This window comes from Stegastes partitus, unplaced genomic scaffold, assembly GCF_000690725.1.
Source record: "Stegastes partitus isolate 25-593 unplaced genomic scaffold, Stegastes_partitus-1.0.2 Scaffold775, whole genome shotgun sequence".
In the NCBI taxonomy this organism is placed as follows: Eukaryota; Metazoa; Chordata; class Actinopteri; family Pomacentridae; genus Stegastes; species Stegastes partitus.
This window is the reverse complement of record NW_007578506.1, coordinates 271,770-291,244: the sequence shown is the minus strand read 5'-3', so window position 1 is coordinate 291,244 and position 19,475 is coordinate 271,770. Positions and strand designations below refer to the sequence as shown.

At 41.6% G+C, this 19,475-nt stretch overlaps 2 protein-coding genes across 3 annotated transcripts; one reads left to right on the top strand and one right to left on the bottom strand.

Moving 5' to 3' along the window:
* The first annotated feature begins 118 nt into the window (after positions 1-118).
* Positions 119-8,967, top strand: synm (synemin, intermediate filament protein). The gene is made up of 4 exons (XM_008291982.1): positions 119-1,055; positions 2,125-2,249; positions 4,720-4,799; positions 4,951-8,967. The coding sequence occupies exons 1-4, from the start codon at positions 258-260 to the stop codon at positions 7,008-7,010; spliced, it is 3,063 nt and encodes a 1,020-aa protein (XP_008290204.1). The 5' UTR covers positions 119-257; the 3' UTR covers positions 7,011-8,967.
* Positions 8,840-19,186, bottom strand: ttc23 (tetratricopeptide repeat domain 23). Of its 2 annotated transcripts, XM_008291984.1 has the most exons (12): positions 18,852-19,186; positions 18,500-18,677; positions 17,310-17,433; positions 16,881-17,037; positions 16,663-16,788; positions 12,506-12,677; positions 12,227-12,332; positions 11,744-11,871; positions 11,319-11,468; positions 9,514-9,596; positions 9,273-9,307; positions 8,840-9,150 (listed from the first exon to the last, which is right to left on the bottom strand). In XM_008291984.1, exons 1-12 carry the CDS (start codon positions 18,908-18,910, stop codon positions 9,062-9,064), a joined length of 1,407 nt encoding a protein of 468 aa, XP_008290206.1. In that variant the 5' UTR covers positions 18,911-19,186; the 3' UTR covers positions 8,840-9,061. The 2 variants fall into 2 exon arrangements, with proteins under 2 accessions (XP_008290206.1, XP_008290207.1); XM_008291985.1 differs by having other exon boundaries at positions 9,054-9,307.
* Positions 19,187-19,475: the final 289 nt, after the last annotated feature.

Here is a 19,475-nt window from a genome sequence, read left to right as displayed (position 1 = left end):
TCATTATTTCAGATAGCCCTTGAACGCACCATAACATCTGCCAGGGGCACGGACGCGCCTGGGACGCTCCTGTGATGCAGGCAGGACCCGCCCTCCTCCTCCTGCACTTGTCAAAGGCCACTGCTCGCAAATTACATCACAGTTGCGCCCACAGACGCACACGCAAATGACACCGGGACACCCTGTCTCCTAAACAAAAAGAAACCGCTTTGCATTTTGTTTAACAAAAAATTCACTTTTCACTATTAGATGCAACGATGCTTCCTTTCAAGAGAACTTTTGAGAGCGAAAAACACCAGCTGCAGGAGCTCAACAGCAGACTTTCCCAGTATCTGTCCAGGACCAAGCAGCTGGAGCAAGAAAATGCGCATCTCATCGCTGAGATCAATAAACTCAGACAGGTGAGGACCGCCGATCGGCAACCGAACTACAAAACCGAGATGCAGGATCTGCGGAGAATGGTGGGGCAGCTGTCGTTCGAGAAGTCCCAGGCGGAGATGGAGAGGGAGAAGCTATGGCGGGAGTTGCAGATGGTCCAGTCTCTGCGCAGCGAGCAGACCGACGTGTGCAGGGACATCAGCGGCGAGCTCCAGGGCTGCGAGAAGGAGCTCCAGCACGCCCACAAGACCAACCACGAGCTCCAGCAGCGACTGGTTCAACTGGAGAACGAGTACAAACGCTTAGAGGACGCGCACAGGCAAGAAATGCACCAACTCCGGCATCAGGTGGAGTCCCGGGTGGTTCCCATCATCACGCAAACTTATCGCGGCCCCCCGGCGGTCTCCGTGGAAGAGGTGCAAGAGTACGCGAGGGGTCTGTCCGAAGGATGGATCGAGACCTTCGATATGTACCAGCAGAAGGTGGAGGAGATGGAGCAGTCGATTAAAGCGGACCAGGCCAGGCTGAGCGACCTGCAGAGGGAGAAGATGCTGTACGCGTGCGAGTTGGACAAAATGCGCAAAGAGGCGGAAAGACAGGGACAGATCCAAGTGCGTCTGGAGGAGCAGCTGATGAATATGCACGAGAAATTCCGTGTGGACTTCAATGACTATCAGGTGAGGACAAGTGAATTATGAAAGAGGAGAGGAGAGGAAGTGTGAATTAATATTTCAAAGAGGCTGAAGTGAAGTCAGAGATTTTGTATTTTCCCCTCACGTGTTATAAGTATAGAAAATAATCAGAAAAATAGAGTCAGATTAATCTCCTTTTTATTCCAGTGAGCCACAGGAGCAGGGAGAGGCTAGTCCCTCTGCCCCTGCCACACCCACTGCCCCTTAAAGGCACTGATGCAGCTGCAGCACTCAATGGCTGCTGCAAATGAATAGTTAAGGATCAGGCTGATTCTGAAACCTAAAAAGCTTGCTCAAAAATGATAACACCCTCAAAATGTAGGTTAAGATTTATGTAGCATCCTCTATCTTTATGCTTTAAGTGCATCCCAACACATGTGATAGACTCTCCTCGGTACATAAAGGCATTACCAGCATGAAGTGGTGCCATAACTGTCCAAAGCATGGATCTCGCGTGCAACGTTTGACCTCAATATAAAAGGATTGAATAGCTCGACTAGCCGACCGGCATCCGACCTGCCCGGGACTTTATAGCTGCTAAATTACTCCAGCCACTTAAACCAATTAGCTGTCAGACTGACAAATCCTTATTAGCCTCCTAAAGATGGAGCAGCAAGTAAGACCGGTCAGATACAAATGACTATGCGGGCTGCACACTGCAGGGCCGATTTCTGTGTTGCAGCATCCAGCATGTTTCTCAGTTAGAGTACGTGTTGAAATTAAAATAATAGGATGTCAAATTTAACAGGAAAATGTAAACAGAAGGTGTTACTAATTGGTCAGGCCTGATTTTGCCATCGTTCTGCATAAGAGATTAAAAATTTAGGACACAACATGGGAAAAGAGCTGCTACAGCAATGCAGGCTGCAGTAAAAATTGTGGTTACAGACTTATGGTTAACAAGAGATTTGCATGATTGCTGTGTTTTTTGTTAAACTGCGTGGCTAAACAAGCAAAAAGACTCATAATGTACCCAATGGAATGACCACAGACTTGTAAAATTAAACCATGGGTGAAGTGAAAATTTGAAAATGTGATTTTTTTTGTCCTCCAGATGATTGTTGAGCAGCTGGAGCACGAGAGGAACGTCATGGCTGACACTATAGAAGAAAAGATGAGGGAGCATCAGCACCTTCTGCAGGTGAAGATGGATCTGGGCATGGAGGTGGCTGCTTACAGGTAATTGGTCTGTTCTTATGTTGTCCATCGTATAGTAAAAACAAATTAATTATTTAAAGCATCACTTTGAGTAGAAAAGGCCCTTTCCCAACTTGTCAGCTCACATTCATATGTCCCAGTAACCTCTGACCGTGCAAGTGACGGGACGCTAAAACCAAAACAGCAACATGGAATTCATCAATCTTTCATTTTTGCTCTTTAAACCAGTGCTTTTCTGAGATGTTGAAATGCCTTCTATGACAGAAGGATATGAAAAGTGAGGGTTTGGTGCCAGGAAGAAAAGCAGCTCAACACTTTTTGTAAAGTTGATTTAAATGTCCAACACGATGAATATCCATTTTATTATGAAGCCACTTACTACTGTCATTCCTTAAGCCACCACATCAACTAGATGAATCCTCCCCAGCTTTACAAGTCAATCAGAATTTTATGCAGATTCTACGTAGAAGTAGTAGATGTTGAGCAAAAAAAAGGTGCATAATCCTGCCTTCCAGGTAAGCCATTTAGAATAAGCAGCTGTCTTGCTGGGCTAATTTACATGTTTTTCTGTTTCTGTTGTCAGACAACTGGATGAGTATGATATAGTAATAAGGCTACATGTCAACCAGCTTCAGAGCAATTTCTAAGCTGCTGCTCTGCAACTAAACTACTTAATTTATAACCTGAACATTTTCTGACAAACTGACCGCACACATGAGTTAAAAACAACAACTGTGCTGTAAATTTGTCGATATTTCCATGTAAAATGTTCACTCAGACACAAAGTCCTGGCCATATACACTCATTCACATCTGTGTGGGCTGCTTTATGGTCAGCTGTTTTGTTCTGCGCTGTCAGTCACGGAGGCAGAGAGAGTCTTCTTCCTGAAGGGGGTGTGGACAGCAGCAGTTTTTAAAGCTATTGACGCTGGAATAGTTTGTTTGGAACAGGGCTAAAACCAGAGCTTATACAGTAATGGCGAAATGGACCATCTTTGTAGTATTTGAGCTGAAAAATTGAAGAACATATTCTAGGGACATATGAGACATTTAATTGATTTGTTTAATAAAAGGGGCACAATATGGGACCTTTAAATGTTGGTGTGAGTGTCACAAATTTAGCCACTGACAACATTTAAGTTGAACAAACAAGTGATAGAAGCTGGGGTAGGATTTCTATAAAAGCAAGTATGAGAGCATATAAAAATACAACCTGTATGTAAATATATGGCTCTACGTAGTAAGCTTTTTCTTTTGTGAATTTGAAAAGACGGCTAAACTTCAAAAGGTTTTTTGCTCTTTCTTCAGAGACAATTCCATGCTTTCAAGAACAGACTACTGCTAAACCAGGCCCTCTCTTCCTGAAGTTACTCCTAACTTAATTAGTGATGTCATCATTTCACATTAGGATAAATCAGCTGCTCACTTCCTCCTGGTCTTGGCACTAAGTGCTCTTATCCAAGAACTCCACCCGTGGTTAAATCAACTGAAAATGATTATCTGACATATACTGTCATTAATGCTACACAAACTGTACGTACATCTTTGGTAAAAAGTTGTTAAAACTTTTTTCTGTGATTTGTCTCGATGAAGCAAAATTAATTATAGATGGCATATCTTATCCAATTATAGCATAGTACATCTAGTCTTCATGCACATAACATGACCGGATCACACACGGGGGACACACTAACGGACTATTTTTACTGAAAGTCAAGGCTATTTATAAAGCAGTTAATATGCAGTATTTTCACATTTGAAGGTTACGTCTTTGGAGTTACCGTTGTTATGTCATAACCTCGTGCCTCATACTACACAGCATTTTAACCGTCTTCAGCAGAGTTGTTGGTTGATACCTTAATTTTATTGAAGTTCTTCAGACGACTAGCCACTCCAGTGTGCCTCTATGTATTCTCTACAGGCACATCTGGTTTGTTTTGAATGTTTTAAATAGACAGAATGCTCGCTGAGAGACGTGACGGCGGCATGTGTTTTTCGCACGTGTCACGAGTCAGCTTTTGCTTTAGGATTCATTGCTACGTGTGGTCAGCCCCGCATTGTAGTCGTTATTTTTAGGTCAGTCTTTCGGAAGGCACTCTCCAGAGAGGTTGTTCTTTTTTGTGGCACTTGTTGGCTGTTATAATCTTGTTGAAGCATGGCCAAGGAAAGGTGAGCTGTTTAAACTGATTCCAGCAGTATTTACAAAAGTATTTATTAGATGACTGCAGCTTGTTATGATTTTGATGATTACTACCCTATATGGCCAGGTCCTGGATTCATACCGTCTTGTAAGCCTGTTGAGTTTAGTTTGAGAGGGTTGAAATGGCAGAGCTGAATGAAGTACACCGTCTTGTGAGGTATTTATCTTTGATTTCTTTTAGTGACTGCATGTGAAAATATTCTGTTACAACATGGGGATAGCCTTTGATTTATTGTGCCTTATTTTCCCTCGTCTTCAGAGGTATTTAGTCTTGTCTCTTTTCTCTGTTTAGGGCTCTCCTGGAAGGTGAGCGGGTAGGTCTGCAAGATGCGCAAAGGAGGGGGAATCAACATCAGAGAGAAAGAATAATAGGTACTGTACTGAAAAGTGTTTCTCTGTTATTTTTATAAATACAACGATCACCAGATAACATTAGATCTATCTGGATAAATAAGAATTTGTTCTGCTATTATTATGAAACATTCCAATTTGTCATTAATTATTTATGCTAACTACTTCTCAGATATCAAGATGCCTTCCCAACCCTACACTCCAAGAGCTTCCACCTTAACCACCAGACAACATACGGACATAAGGTACTCACCACCAATATCAAGCCTGGGAAGATCCCCTGTGTCTCTCTCTGGGTCCAGAAGTCCTTCCAGGGTCATCCCTATTTCAGTTGCAGAGAGAACTCGCCATCAGAGTCCGACATCCAGAAGGGACATGATCTCATTCAACAAAGCTCGGGCTGCCGCTTCGGCCCCTGCTACCACCACCAAAGATACACAAATAGGCCAAAGAGAAAAGCAAATGAGTCAAAATGTGCAGAAAACAAAAGCAGAGGACAAAACTGTGAAAGTCAAACAGGTAGAGAGCCAAATCGGTCCAGTAAAGTCTTCAACAGTAGAGACCAAATCAGTAAAAGTGGTGTCATCACCAATGATGAACCTCGAACGCACGAAAACTGAGACAGAGAGCAAAAAGCACGTGTCAGGTGAAAAAGTGAAAGGCAGCGTTTATGACGAGTCCAAGGACAAAGAGAGAACAGAGTCTACAATAGGTCCAACTGAGAAAAAGATATTAGACTCTGTGTCTGTAGAAGAGATAATTGAGAAAGTGATCAAACCAGCAGGTTTAGACGCTAAGGTCTGCTCATCAGGAGAGTCGAAGGTCAGATACCATGTGGAGAAAACCGAGCAAGAGGACGGCACAACTAAGACACAGATTGTGCTGGAGTCCAAGGTGGAGGAAGAGCTGGATGTTTCAGAGGACTCTGCCCTGGAGGACCTACTGAGCCAAGGTGTGAAGAAGGTCTCACTGGAGGACATCAAGGATACAGCAACAGGAAGCATGATCAAGAATCTGTTGAGTGGCTTGCAGGGAGGAGAAAGCCTAGAAAATAAGTCTGTCAATGTGGAAATCATTGAGGAGCCTGTGGAGTCTCACAGTGATGAGGAGCTTGAGGTTGAACAGAAGTCCAGATCTAGTTTTTATGAACCTTCGACGTATTTCCAAATCGAAGAGCTAGAAAATGTCTCTCATGACACTCAGAGGGGCGATGATGATGATGATGCCATGAAATCCTTCATGACCGGCACAGACCGCTCCAGGGGTGGATATGTACAAGTCGAAGAGGTCTCCAGAGAGAGTGAACCCTCACATTTCTCCCATGACCAAGATTCTCATGAGTATTTTGTCTCCACACCAGATGACAATCTTTCTGAACCCGAGGAGGGGGTTGGGATAACTTCATACGGCCATTATGGCATTGTAGATGACCTGTCAGATGAGAGGTATTATCAAGATGAAAGTCTGCCCCAGAAAAGAGTGATTGTAGAGGAAAGTGATGAATACAAGTTCACGTCGGGAGATCGCCTGTTTGCCAAAGAGAGTTTTCCGGAGTGCATCATTGAAGAAGAAGTTCGTGTTTCACCTATCGTGCAGGAGTCGGTGCTTGAGTTCCTGAGAGAGGACTCTTTGGAGCCCAAAGACCAGCTGAAGGGGGCTCTTGAGAAGCTCCAAAGCTCCGTGTCAGGTCCACTGAGAGAGGAGTTGGCTTTCCTCACAAAAGTGAGCAGTGAAAGTGGACAGAATGTGGCCGTCGATGTCAAAAAAGTTCAACAGTCAACTGACAACGGAACCATGACCATAGTCGCAGAGCTAAATGTCTCTCAAAGCCTGGAAGAGTCTGGACTGCTGGAGGCAGGAGATGATCTGTCTGAAGACCAGATCATGGCAGCTCTCAGATCCTCTAACCTAGGGCTGGAGAAAGCCTTCCAGGGTGGGGCAGGAGGAGGGTACAGCATCCGAGTTGTTGAAGAAGATGATGATGATGATGCTCAGGGTGGGGGTTTTGGCGTCTTCAGCAGTGAAGGAGAATCTGCGTCTGAAATCACTCAGAAATACGTTAAACTGGGACAAGCAGAGAAGCCCTTCACCTTCCAGATGGACGTACAGGGCAGCCATGCTGAGGCCACCGCAGAGCCAGAGCTGCAGTCGCACATCTTGGAGACCCCTGTGAAGATTTCTCAAGAGAAAAGAATCGCAACAATTTACCTTGAAAACCCCTCAGAAGATTGAGAATGAAATAAGTCAGAAATATTTTCAAACTCAACTATTGCCAATGTATGACTGTATGTTGAAGTGCACATACAAGAGCTGTCCCAATGCTGCAGTCCACACACTGTAAGAATGCTGTCATTTCTGCAGTCGCACATATCGAAGTGATTTTGGTGTGCTCTTTTACTATACTTAAAGTTTGCTGCCTAAAGCTTGGAGTAACATTGGAGCAAAATGCAGCTATTTAGTTAAAATTACCAGAATAATATAGCCTTTGGTATTGATTGCGGCAGTGCTAAAAATACTAGATACTAACTAGTAAGGACTAGATGTACTTGCACTTAAAACATCAACGTATTGTAGCTGTTTTTTATGCTCGGCAATACTGATGTGTGTTGCGCTAGTATGTTTAACCTTTTCATAGCTACCTGGTTATCTTCTAATAGCTTTGTTTATTCTCTTTAGAGCCCTCTATTTTTGTACTAACCTGTGCTGGACAGCTTTAACAGCCACATTCTGCAGTTTACAGCACACCATCAACCAGGCCATCGCTTCACGGCTGTATTTGCCGTGATGCTGAGTCCTCGGTCAACATTTAATGTAGATCAACAGGGGACACTTGGAGGCATGAGGTGCTGTTCCATTAGCAGACTGAGGCTATAATTTTCCTTGTGTCTTGGGCACCTCTACAAAATGGAATGTTGTTAGTACTTATTAGATCAAGGAACACGGTGGTTTGTTTTGAGAAGTAGTCACTAACATGTACAGAACAGAGTGATGCTATAGTATAGTGGGAGTGATATAAACAAGATGTCTTTTGACATTTGTCTTAAGAAGCTTTTAACTAGTTGTGGCACTTAAAAGGGATTGTCTGGAATTTTTATTTACTCACTCAACTAATGGCACAATCTGAAAAGGAATCAGCGATATTTTAATCAACTTGGAGTTATATGATCAGCGCAATTTGTGAGCGACATGTTTCTATTAAATGTATGTTTACATGGTGTGTACCAATGCCATACATTTCTCTATTACCAAAAGTAAACATGATTTGGTCTGAACATGTAATTGTGCGTTAAAATTTCTAAATTATGGATTGTATCATTTAGAATTCCACATATTTCTGTCAAGCAATATTTGGAATCTGACTGAATTAAGACGGTCCAGTAATTGTGAAAATAGAATCACATCCGGTTGTGATGTAAGTTGAGTTTGGCACGTCTTTGGCTCGTCCACGCTTGTTGGCCATCACAGAGTTGGCTTGAAGGATTCACCTTTGCTCTGACCTAAGAGTGTGTTTATGACTGCGACTATTTTTGGATCATCAGCTTAGTGGCATTGAGTGTTCACTGGGGTTTGTTGTGTTGTGTACTAGTTGTAGAGGCAGAAATGGAACACTATGGTTACACGATATGTTTTGGACATTTTCTCTTAATGGCTTTATAACTTAGACTTTGTAACTACTGAGAAACATCTATGCAGACTTGGCATTGTGTTAAAAATGCATAAATGCAATATTTAGCAAAAAAAATGCTGTGCTTTTCTAAATGTATTCATTTGAAGTAATCAGAAATCTACAGACAGAACCTGGAACTCAAAGGATTTGTTGCATTTAAGTGCCCAGATATAGCCGTTTTCCATAAATTTTCTTACCAGCAGACAATTTAAACACAAACACTATTACATCAGTGCACTTAAACTGTATCTTTATATGTATGTACACAGTGTAATCTGGATACTATGTGCCATTTCATAGCATGAACAAATTGTACACATAAGCATACAGAAAATTTATGGATCTCTTAAAAAACTGTTTGAGTCAGTGATCAATGAATGTGGAATGGACAGACCAACATCAATGTTTTTATTGACATTATGATTTGTATTGAACAAATGACAGTTTGCTTTGGTTGACACTGGTTCCAGCCCCTACTAAAATGAATTAATATCTTAACATCATTAAAACATATTGTGGGCATGTTTTGTGTGAGTATTTCTTTAAGGCTATCTTATTTTACATGATGTACAAAATGACAAAAAAAAAAGTCAGCATAGTTGACATAATGAGCAATTCAAACTGATTTTAGGCAGTGGCAGTTATCTGCATAATCATGATGGATACGTTTCACAAAAAACAGTCTATCAGTAGTTCTTGGCACATCTTTAACATAGTTTTAGTGACAAAAAAAAAAGAAAAGATAATTTATGAGTCAGACATAGAGTGTTCATTGTTACCACTGGATGGTACAAGTGGAAAGGTGTGAGGTATTGTTTTCCTTCTACCTTGCCTCTGCAGTCTCTCAGCCACTTCTGGTGTCCTGAAAAACAGACAGTACATGGTTGAATCGATAAAACATGGGCTGCATTCTCACACAAGTCTGTTATTTCACTGACATGCTGAAACTTTATCAAGCTACTAAAATAAAACTGTTTATTGGCAATTTATTATCAGGAGAGTGAAATGTCTTCATAGAAAGTACACTTTAATTAACTATAAATATAACTCCATGTTGTGCAGAGTTACCGAGCAAGCATGTCCACAGCTTTCTGCATGGCTCTCGTCTTCTTGTGCTGAGGACCACACAACAAACTCTGGATCTTCAGGCACTACAATTAAAAAAGAGAGAGTGGTCAGTGAAAAATGAGAGGGGCAACTCATACTCAGAGGGGAAGCAACACTTCCTAGCAACATGTGAATGCACTAAACATACCAAAAATAACCACTGTAGCTGTCCAAGGTTTATATAACACCTGCGCTGTCCACTCGGAGCATCAAATCAACGAGGGGGGATCTCCGAGATTTATTGCAAGGACTCTAAACCAACACCCCAGGAATCTGAGGGGTAGGTAACATACTAAGACTCAGCCTGAGTCATTTTCCGTCCTGTATTTAGTTTAATTTAATCAAATTACAGAAATGAGCAAAGATTGCTTAGCTCTATGATGTAAGAAAATATTACTTGGTTTAAACTCCAGAAACGTCAGAACATTTAACAGTAAACACATGTATAAGATTGCACAACGTGCACACAGAGAGTGACAGTGACGTAACCGATATGATAAAAGCCTGCCAGCTATTTCTGCAATCATCAGAAATAGCAAGATGTGAAGGGAACTTTGTAAAAGCTGGGGAATAGGGAGTGAAAAGCTTCCCTCTTCACCGGGGAAAGTAAAACACTGGTAATCTGGAACAGATCCATCTGGCCTCTTGGATGTTTTCACTGTTGCTAAGGTTGATGTAATGGAAGGCCCTTTTTTCAGGAGTACTTCACAGGAAAGGGGGAATGTCAAATGTCTGTGAGGGTACCATTGTTCTCTTTGTTTTTAGTAGCTCTTGTGCACTGTATCTACTGTACAAACCAGTTTTCCAATGGAAAAGCAAAAGTTACTCAATCATAGAGCAACTGGTGTCATGATGACAGCCATAAAAAAAAAAAAAAAAACGCTCCGGATATATCTGCTCTGTGTCAGTGCACTTTTAAAAAAGGTTACTCGTCGTACGTGGTGCAGAGAGAGTGAGCCCTGATGGACCCTGTCATACTTGAACCCCCTCTGCACTCAGATAGCAATAACAACACAACACAACATAGCAACCAGGCTCCTTTATTTACAGGCATGTCATTACTCGTATGGAGCAAGCCCCCTTTTGTGGTGTCGATCAGTATGTTTAGTTGATGGCAGAAGTGATCTCATGTGGCAAATGTGCAGTCAAACAGCGATTAGAAAACAAAAACAGTACGTTACGTAAGGAAAGAAGTCAAACAGTAATAACTATAAAGGAGAAACATGGTTAGATTAACTTAAAGGCTGCTGGTTATTCACTGCCTGTGTGCTGAAAGATAGGAAAATGCCACTTTTGTTTCAAAGGACATAATGACCTACTAAACTAATTGGGGTCAGTGTCCCTTTAATTGACAGCAGTTAGCAAACTGCCATTCTCGTTCCAAAGTTGTGTTGCCCATCTGTCAGGCTCCATCCAGACTGAAGAAACACAAAGTCACTGTGTGTGATATTTTACACCAGGGAGGGTGGCTGTGCACACTGCACCCTTCCAAGATTAGCATGCGACTCTGATAACACTAAGCTCAAGAGAGACGGTGGAAATAGCTCATCACAAAATGAAAGGGGCTCTTTATGTATATTCTCAACAGTCTTCTCACCCTCTAACTGGTGTAAGTGGCCACACCTGCTGACTCCTGGCCCTTTAATAAACATTCCCAAAGGGTTTGGCAGGGACAATGTCACGTTCGATGCCAGCAGCTAGCATAACTCCTATGAGGTGGTAACCAAGAAAAACACTATGTTTGCTGTTCGTGTTCGGTAACATACCTTTGTCATTGTCCTGTGAGCCTGGTTCATCTTGCCTTCAGTCATCTCCACACTTCCAATGAGCTGAAGGGTGTCTGCTACTTCAGCACTCAACTCACCAAATGCAGATCTTTTAGAATCAAGAGAGGCTCTCTGGATCCCCACACACTTCTGCAATGGTACATTAAAAATATATAAATCTCTTCGCAGCCGCAGAAAAAGCCACATACGGCACATAGAAACAACCACTCAACAATGACAAACTCTGAGGTAGTGTTTCCGTGGTGCTGCTCTATGGAGAAAATGAGTAAGAATAGTGACAATCTCAGCGTGTTGCCTGAACAAAAGTATGAGATGTCTATAATATTGTGGACATAAAGGAACTCTTAATTGTTTGTAATCGTTTGACTGGTATTAAAAACCGTTAGTTGGTGAATGTGTGTCACCTCTTGCTCTCCATTCATTAGGAGAAAGCGACAGAAGTCGTCCTGGACAGCAAGAAAGGCTGGATCCTGTGGACCGACACAATTCTTGTATGTGCTTAGACTCTGCTCAAAGTAATGACCTGCAGCGTCTACAGCAGCATGGGGAAAAACAAAAATGATGCATATTAACTTAAATTGCGGCAATAATTTCATAAAAGAACTGATTCTGAAATTGTATTACATTACATAATTTTCCACATAAATCCTTGTCATTTTCAGTTTCCAGATGTTACGATTTCCATAGCAACCAAGGAGTGTACATTAGCCTTGAGTTTTTTGACAGGACTGAAGTTGAACATGTCTTCAAAAAGACTATTATAAGGCTAGTTTCCATAACACCATCTTAAAGAATTTGACATATAAGAAGACAATGGGATATTCAAATCCTAATTAACCCCTTGTGCATGTTGCTCAGGCCAAGCCTGTTTATGTGAATAGACTCACCATTGTGATGGGGCTCTGCTGCAGCAGAAAGGATGAGGGCCAGGCTGTGGGAGATCTGAGCCCCCTCGAGCTCCTCTGGGCTGTGACTCATAGCAATGGAATGAGCCTAGCAGAAACAACAATGTGAAATAAGACAGATCACGTACCCCCAAGTAAGAGGTGTAGCAAGATTACCTAATAAAACAGCTTGGCACCGTCTTAAAGAAGGTCTCGCATGTTTGTGTATGTTGTACAGAAGAGTTGTTTGTGTGAAAGTGGTCTAAGTGATATGCTTCTTGCCTTGGAAAGAAGCTCTATGGCTCGGTCCAAATGACCTCTGTCCTGTTCGATGGCTGCCATGTCCTTATAGACAGAGCAAGTCTCTTCTGGCTTACAACAATCCTTTAGCAATTGCAGAGACTTCTCACACTGGCTCAAGGCCGCCTCTGGTCTGCTCTGTCTCTTATAGACCCTATAGAGCAGAAAGGACATAAAAACAGGGTTGGCTGTTAAAGACAAAAAGGGAAACATAATGATGTCACCTGAATGTTTTTCAGTGTTCTCTTGGGTCTTCATATGTTTACAACCTCTCTATAATTTTGCCATTGTGATTCTAAATGCTGAAAATTTACTATGATGCCTTATTCTGTCAACAAAACATGGGCTGCATGTTTTAATCCATCATAGAAGAATCCATCTTCTGATTACTGAGGTTTCTTCTGTTTACTGGGGGTCAAAATAAATTGACAGCAACCAATTTAGCCTTGTGCACAATCCTATAGTGGACTAGAATATACTGAAACCATAAAAATAATCTAAAATAGTCTGATTAAAATGTAATCCTAAATTTTGTCTTTATTTATTGACAGTACAGTATATAACCATACACCTGCTACTTCAATGCTATGAGCCTGTTTCTTGTTACTGAAGTAATTGCTTTGTGTCTAGCCAAACTGAGGCCTTGCAGAGAGGGAAAGACTTTGGCTGATGGCTGCAGTTAAAGGCTGGTGCAGTGCAGACTATAATAGGGAAAAGTTGTTTTTCTAACTCTTTTTGGTTGCATCTATTCACAAGTCAATTTCCTCTGGGACTGGGGGTTAAACTGTTCTTAACCCCCTCAGTGTGTTTAAATTCCCATTCCAAGATGTCTAAATTAGGGGATGTTTCTGGAGTCTTGAAGCTGAATATCTAAGCATAGCACTTGAGAAAACAAGGATAGCTACAGCACATCTAAAACAATGTGTCACCCAATTGTGTACGTGTTCGTCCTCGGCTTCACGTGCTCTTTGCTCTTTCAAAAGCCAGTCTTTTCCTGTCATGCAGGGTAGAGATGCTTTGGCTACTACACAGCACGAGGGTGGAAGAGTGGATGGTTGCATTATCCACTGCAAGGACACGGGATCCATCACGCTGTGGCACTAACCATCTAATGGACTCTAAATTTAATTCAGCTCTCCAGTGAAGGGGGTGGCCTTTGTCAAAGGGCAAAATGCTCACTACTATAACGTCTGTCGCCACACTACTATCGCAAAATAGTACGGGAAACCCCTTTCAGAAGTCTGTCCACACTCTCCAGAGTATGCAGTGGTTGTATGTGGTGTTCTAAATGACAAGTCAGAATACACACCAAAGTCAGTCTGTGGTATCGTCCCATTTGACTTTAGGGTTTATCCAAGGTACCTTCCAGTATCATGAGTGAATCAAATGTTTTCACTTCGTTTGTGGGAACCAAAAAGAGCTGTTCAGTCTTACGTCGTGTTCACGTCTTTGGACCACATGAATTTGGGTATTTATGGCTCAGTGGATATGTGCCAGCAGCACAGGTTACAAAAACACGGTGAAGGCTCTTTTCTTCAATTTTCCCATGAATCTAAGATTATCCTTAACATGCCTTGATGGATAGTAGAATTGCCCCACCCATAAGTGTTCACTGGGCAGGCACTTCAGGTCCTTTTAGGGCAGCAGAGATGGCTGAAGCAGAGTTACATTCCAGCATGGCTCGAGTCCTACCATTCTGCCTGCATGGACAAACAGACACAATGCCTCTCTATCCTCTCATTCACTCTACATCCTTACGCACTTCCTGGTGGAACAGTAATATGCCACATCCCACTGAAATATACTCAGAGTCCACATTACTGGGAATTAATATAATTAAGGATTAGTAGATGTGTTGCCAAGCAAGCCACACAGCGCTCTTTTGTAAATGTTTCCAGAAAATGGTTGACGTAAGTTTGCTGGGCTCTCATTTGGAAAATGATACAGTAAGGCCAAGCCAAAATGAAAACAGAGGGACTAAAACACAACGATCGGCTTCAGCAAATCCATATGGTGCTTTAAACAGAAGGCATTTTAACTGATGGGGCTTTTTATTGAGTGCCTCAGGTAGATGTGGGTGAAAAAGAAAAATACTTTACTACCTGTTTAGTCTCAACCGTGGCCGTCTACGGCAGAATCCCTGCTGGTTTTATTTCAGTCAACTAATCAGAGACAATTTTACAGCTTGAATGAGGGGCGATTGAAAATAGCTACGTTTTTGAAAGGAAAACAACGAGAAACTGAATCCAAGCAAGACAGTACCACTGGGAATTAAAGGACAGTAGCTATGCTGCATGCACTGTACAGCTATTAGCCCACATATACATTAAGGACAGTGGAAGTAGAAGTACAGTACAAACTCTACTTGCACAAGCTGGTAAACAGAGCACACCCTTATATGATGCATGAACATGAAAATTAAGTTAACAGTGGAGAGATTTTTTATGAATTCATTATTCAATTACAGATCATATAAATCTGCAAACTAAATTTGCAGTTTTATATCAGCAGTCATAAGGAGGCAAAGAAAAGAAGTCATCTTATGAACGAACATGCACAACAATTTAAACCTCGCCATAAAGCTTTTGCCCCCCCCCCCGATAGAAATATTCCAACTGACTGATCACGAGTGCACACCTTGAGAGTGAATCTCAAACTGAGCAGAATGTTTGGACCAGGATCTATAGCTAGAGCTGAGCTTACTTCATTGTTCCAGGCTTTGGTGGGAACATTCCCCTCCATCACAACAGTGTTGACTGACAGAGCTTTAGACGCATGCCAAATTCTTAGTCATCACCTAACAAAAGAGATTTAGTAAGCTTACACACAAGCCAGAGTCTGCACATTTTTTCAATTACACACATCATGTCAACAAACTCTGACTCTCTGAAACAGATCAAGATGGCATAATTTACAAATTCCTATAGCTGTAGCTCACCTCACATCGGTGCTCTCGATTGGAAGTGAGAGCATTAACCGTTTACTGAGTCAAGACACATGCCGTTGATACCAAGTAGCCCTCTCACATACCAGGATTAACAAGATCAAAATAAACATGAAGACATTAGTGGGATGATATAAACGCAGGCAAGACTATATTTTCTTTCCCAGTTGTGCCTCTAATTTCACCACCAGTGATTTAAGCTATGACAAGTGGATGCTATTTTGTAAACTCCAGAGTCACACAGTTCCCGTAACAGACTATTTATCAGTCTGTACTACACTTGATCTCTGTGTAGGTGTCACCTCCACAATCCTTTTAATTCTTTAATCTTTTACTCAGCACATAGTACTACGCTTCGGACCTCTGTTGTACAGTACCACCATCAGGTTACAATTGTATATTCTAAAATGGTAGAAAACAAATGAATGATAAATAAATGGAAGTTAATTTGACGTAACCAAACAAAGCAACTGACATTTAACACAGTAGCTAAGGGCTTATATACATACTGTCTCAAGGGGGCAGAGACATTTATAACTGAGGAGGAAGCTAAAGAAATGGAGGAACAAAAGCAGAAAGTTCATTTAGAAAATGCTTTAAAAGAGGACAAATCGCTCTGTTCCATCTGTGGCTCTGCTTCATCAGTGACTGATTGAATGGACATATAGCAACCCCACCCACCATGTCTGTAAGCATCATTACAAAACACCCGTGCCGAGCGCTGATTGGACTGGACAATAAAAGGGGAAATCCTGACTGGGGTAAGAGGCTGTTTTCAGTCAACATGGAATAATGGTGTTTACACTAGCGTATATAAGCCAGCAAAAATCCCCCTCTCTGGAAAAAACATTGCAAAAGGCAGATTTTCTGCAAATCTGTAGGAATATGTCGCCATCTTGTGGCCTTACTTAAATAAAGTTAAAGTATTGGATTAAAATGGGAGAGTTTTAGAAAAACTAATAGATATTGCTTAAACGTTCTCATGCTCCAGGCTGTACTCTGAATTCACACTGGAGAACCTAACCTGTTACTTTTTAATTTAGAATGGTGCAAAGTTATCTTTGTTAAGATTGAAGATAATATTGGAAGAAATTTCAGATTACAGCCTCTAATCTAATGTATATTTACCACCTTTAAATTTTAACCACATATTTGTTGTGCACTGTTGCAATATTTTTTCCCCCAACTACAGTACCTGCATAGACCAGTGGAGATTTCCAACTGAGTCTTTATCTTCTCTTCCTGGCTGATAACGGTGTGTTGATGAAGCTGCTCAAGGATATGTTCTGCCTCCAGGAAAGAGGATTCTGCCTCCTCCAAGGTTGACCAGTCAAGGACTTTTTCAGTTTTTTTTAAGCTGATATATGTTTTCAATCCTATACATTACTGCCAAACCAATCACGGAAAGGATATTTGTCTGTAAGTAGTGAAGCACCTCCTTGTGTGAGGTTTATGCTCAGGAGACATGTGAGAACCTCAGACTTTTCAGGTCTGCAGGAGGTGACGGAGGAGCAGAAAGGCAGCAGCTCTCTGGCCAGACTTGAGTGTTCCTGTGCCTGCAGTGCCCAGCCTAGAGGAACAGACAACACTGTTGACACACTGAATAACTGTCTGAACATTGACTTACTGTCCTATAAAAATACATATATATAATATTGTTTCTGTTTATTAGAAGAACAAGCACAAGCAAAAATGACTTGTCAGTAAAAAGCAGTGAAAAAAGTGTGTGTGTGTGTGTGTGTGTGTGTGTGTGTGTGTAATGGCCTCTAGTTCAACTTAAAAGTTTTTTTAATGCAAGGTAAGGCACTTACAAATTCTAAATGAGCATCTTTTAAGTATTACCTTTGAAATGGAAATATGCTTTAGCCAGCCTGGCGTGGGCCTGGGCTACTTTCAGGTGTCCCTCCCCGTATACTAGCCTTGTCAGAGCCACACAACGCACCAGGTCCTGGATGCAAGCATCAAACTGAACACATACAGTGAATGTTACTATCAGCTATCTTTATAGGCCACTGCACCATACAATTAAAAATTGTGCCAATAATACACACTCTGACTTTCAGTGCTACCCTCTATAATTCATCCAACTTGCCTTGTTAACTTTCCTTACAAATGTTATTGTTTTTTTTGTCCTGTTTCCTCCAAGCCATCCACTGGATCTAGCGTTTAAAATTTGAGGATTTATATTATTATATTATTTTGTATCAGTGCAAGTTTTTAAAAAAAAAACAAACAAACAAAAACTGTTTGGTCTGTTAGTGAGAAGCAACAAACCACTTGATAAAATCAGTTTGGATTTCAATTTTTTTAATGGAACTATCTATTGCAAAAGTTGTATTATCATTTACCATTTTCTGACATTGTAAAGACAAAATTTAAACATGTCAAAATCAAGACTATTCACTTGTGAGCACATTATATGAACATCAGTATCCTGAGTATGAACCAGATAAGATCTTATTCTGGTTTTGAGATTTTTAGATACACTAGCTGTATTATTTTGGTATAGCTGCCACAGTTACATATTCACATATCTTCCCAATGTCAGCTGGAACACAGTCCGGCCTCCTGCGACCCTCTGCAGGATAACCTGGTGATAGCTAATGAATGGATGGATGAATCCAAACTGAGGTGTCTTTGCAAATGATGATACCTGTTTGGACAGTGTGTCAAACACGACCTCAAACACTGCTTCTATACCTACCTTGCAGCTACAATACATCCATTTAGATCTATTTGATCTTAAGAATAGGTTTTTAATCATCTCATTATTGCATACAGGGATATGAATAATCAGTGTCTCATGTTCTACATCAATGTCATACCCCAAATGCAATCAAAACCCGAACAAGAATTAACAAAAGGACACTAATGTGCCTGCAAATGACCCCAGCAGTAATTATGAGTTGTAGCCTGGGGGTGTGCCTCCAGCATGTTTAGATTTATCAACCCTATTGCATCACCCCGTGAACAAGACCACAGTCTTCTGATGACAACTAATACTCATAACACTGCTTACAACCTGTGCTCACCTCCTGGTTGTTCTCACTGGCCTGAGCCCGGCTGTCAAAGTGTTTGAGCTTTTCTTCCGGAGGCATCATGATAAACTCCTTCCGAGCGCACCGAGTCCGTGAAGGGCTCTGGACGTCTGAACCACAGTCGGGAGACGCGTCCACAGCTCTGTGGGCGCTTCCCAGGCTTTCTGGGGATCTGCAGGTTCGGTGAGACGAGGTATGTCAACACAGAAAAGCTACACATACAACAACAAAAACACTTAATGGAGTAAATACAATCTTCGGAGCGCTAAGTTAGTATCAGAACCAGCGACATGTAGCAGCACCGGAGTGGAGCTGAACGTGTAGGTTTAAAAAAAAGGACACTTACTCGGTCGGAGACTCTGATGAATTAGGTCGCGTTTTAGTCATTGCTTGGTCTTCATCCATTTTCACAAAGTGTGGCAGGTTTGTGATTTAAACGTTACCGGAGCCATGGCGGCGGGTTGTGTTTCCGTGGTTACACTGCGCGTGCTACAGTTGCTAACCAGCCCACTGCCGCTCCTCCACGGTGTTTTACGGTAAAACAACAGAAAATACGACTTTAATTGAAACGCTAAAATGAAAGAAATTCAGCATGACAGTTACTCGAACCAGCCCGTTCAAGCCAAACTCTGTTGTAGGCTGATACTAAGATACTCTGCTACAGACTCCATCGCTGGAAAAGCTGTTTTTGAACGCACATTAGGAAGTGGGGCGCGTTCAAGAACCACACTGTTTGTAGAAAACGCGCATTCAAACATCGGTTGTAAATTAAAGGGTTTTTTTTCTTTCTGGTTGCACATGATGCTACAAATAGTTATGTCAGTAGGTGTTGACGTGGAAATAAAACTACAAAACGCTGTAAATGTGCCCCATGGTTACAAAAGGGTGCATCAATCAGCTATGTTTTAGAACTTAAAATAGAAAGCAATGGTGTTTATGTTCTTGTTAACAGATTTTACAGGCTTCTCCT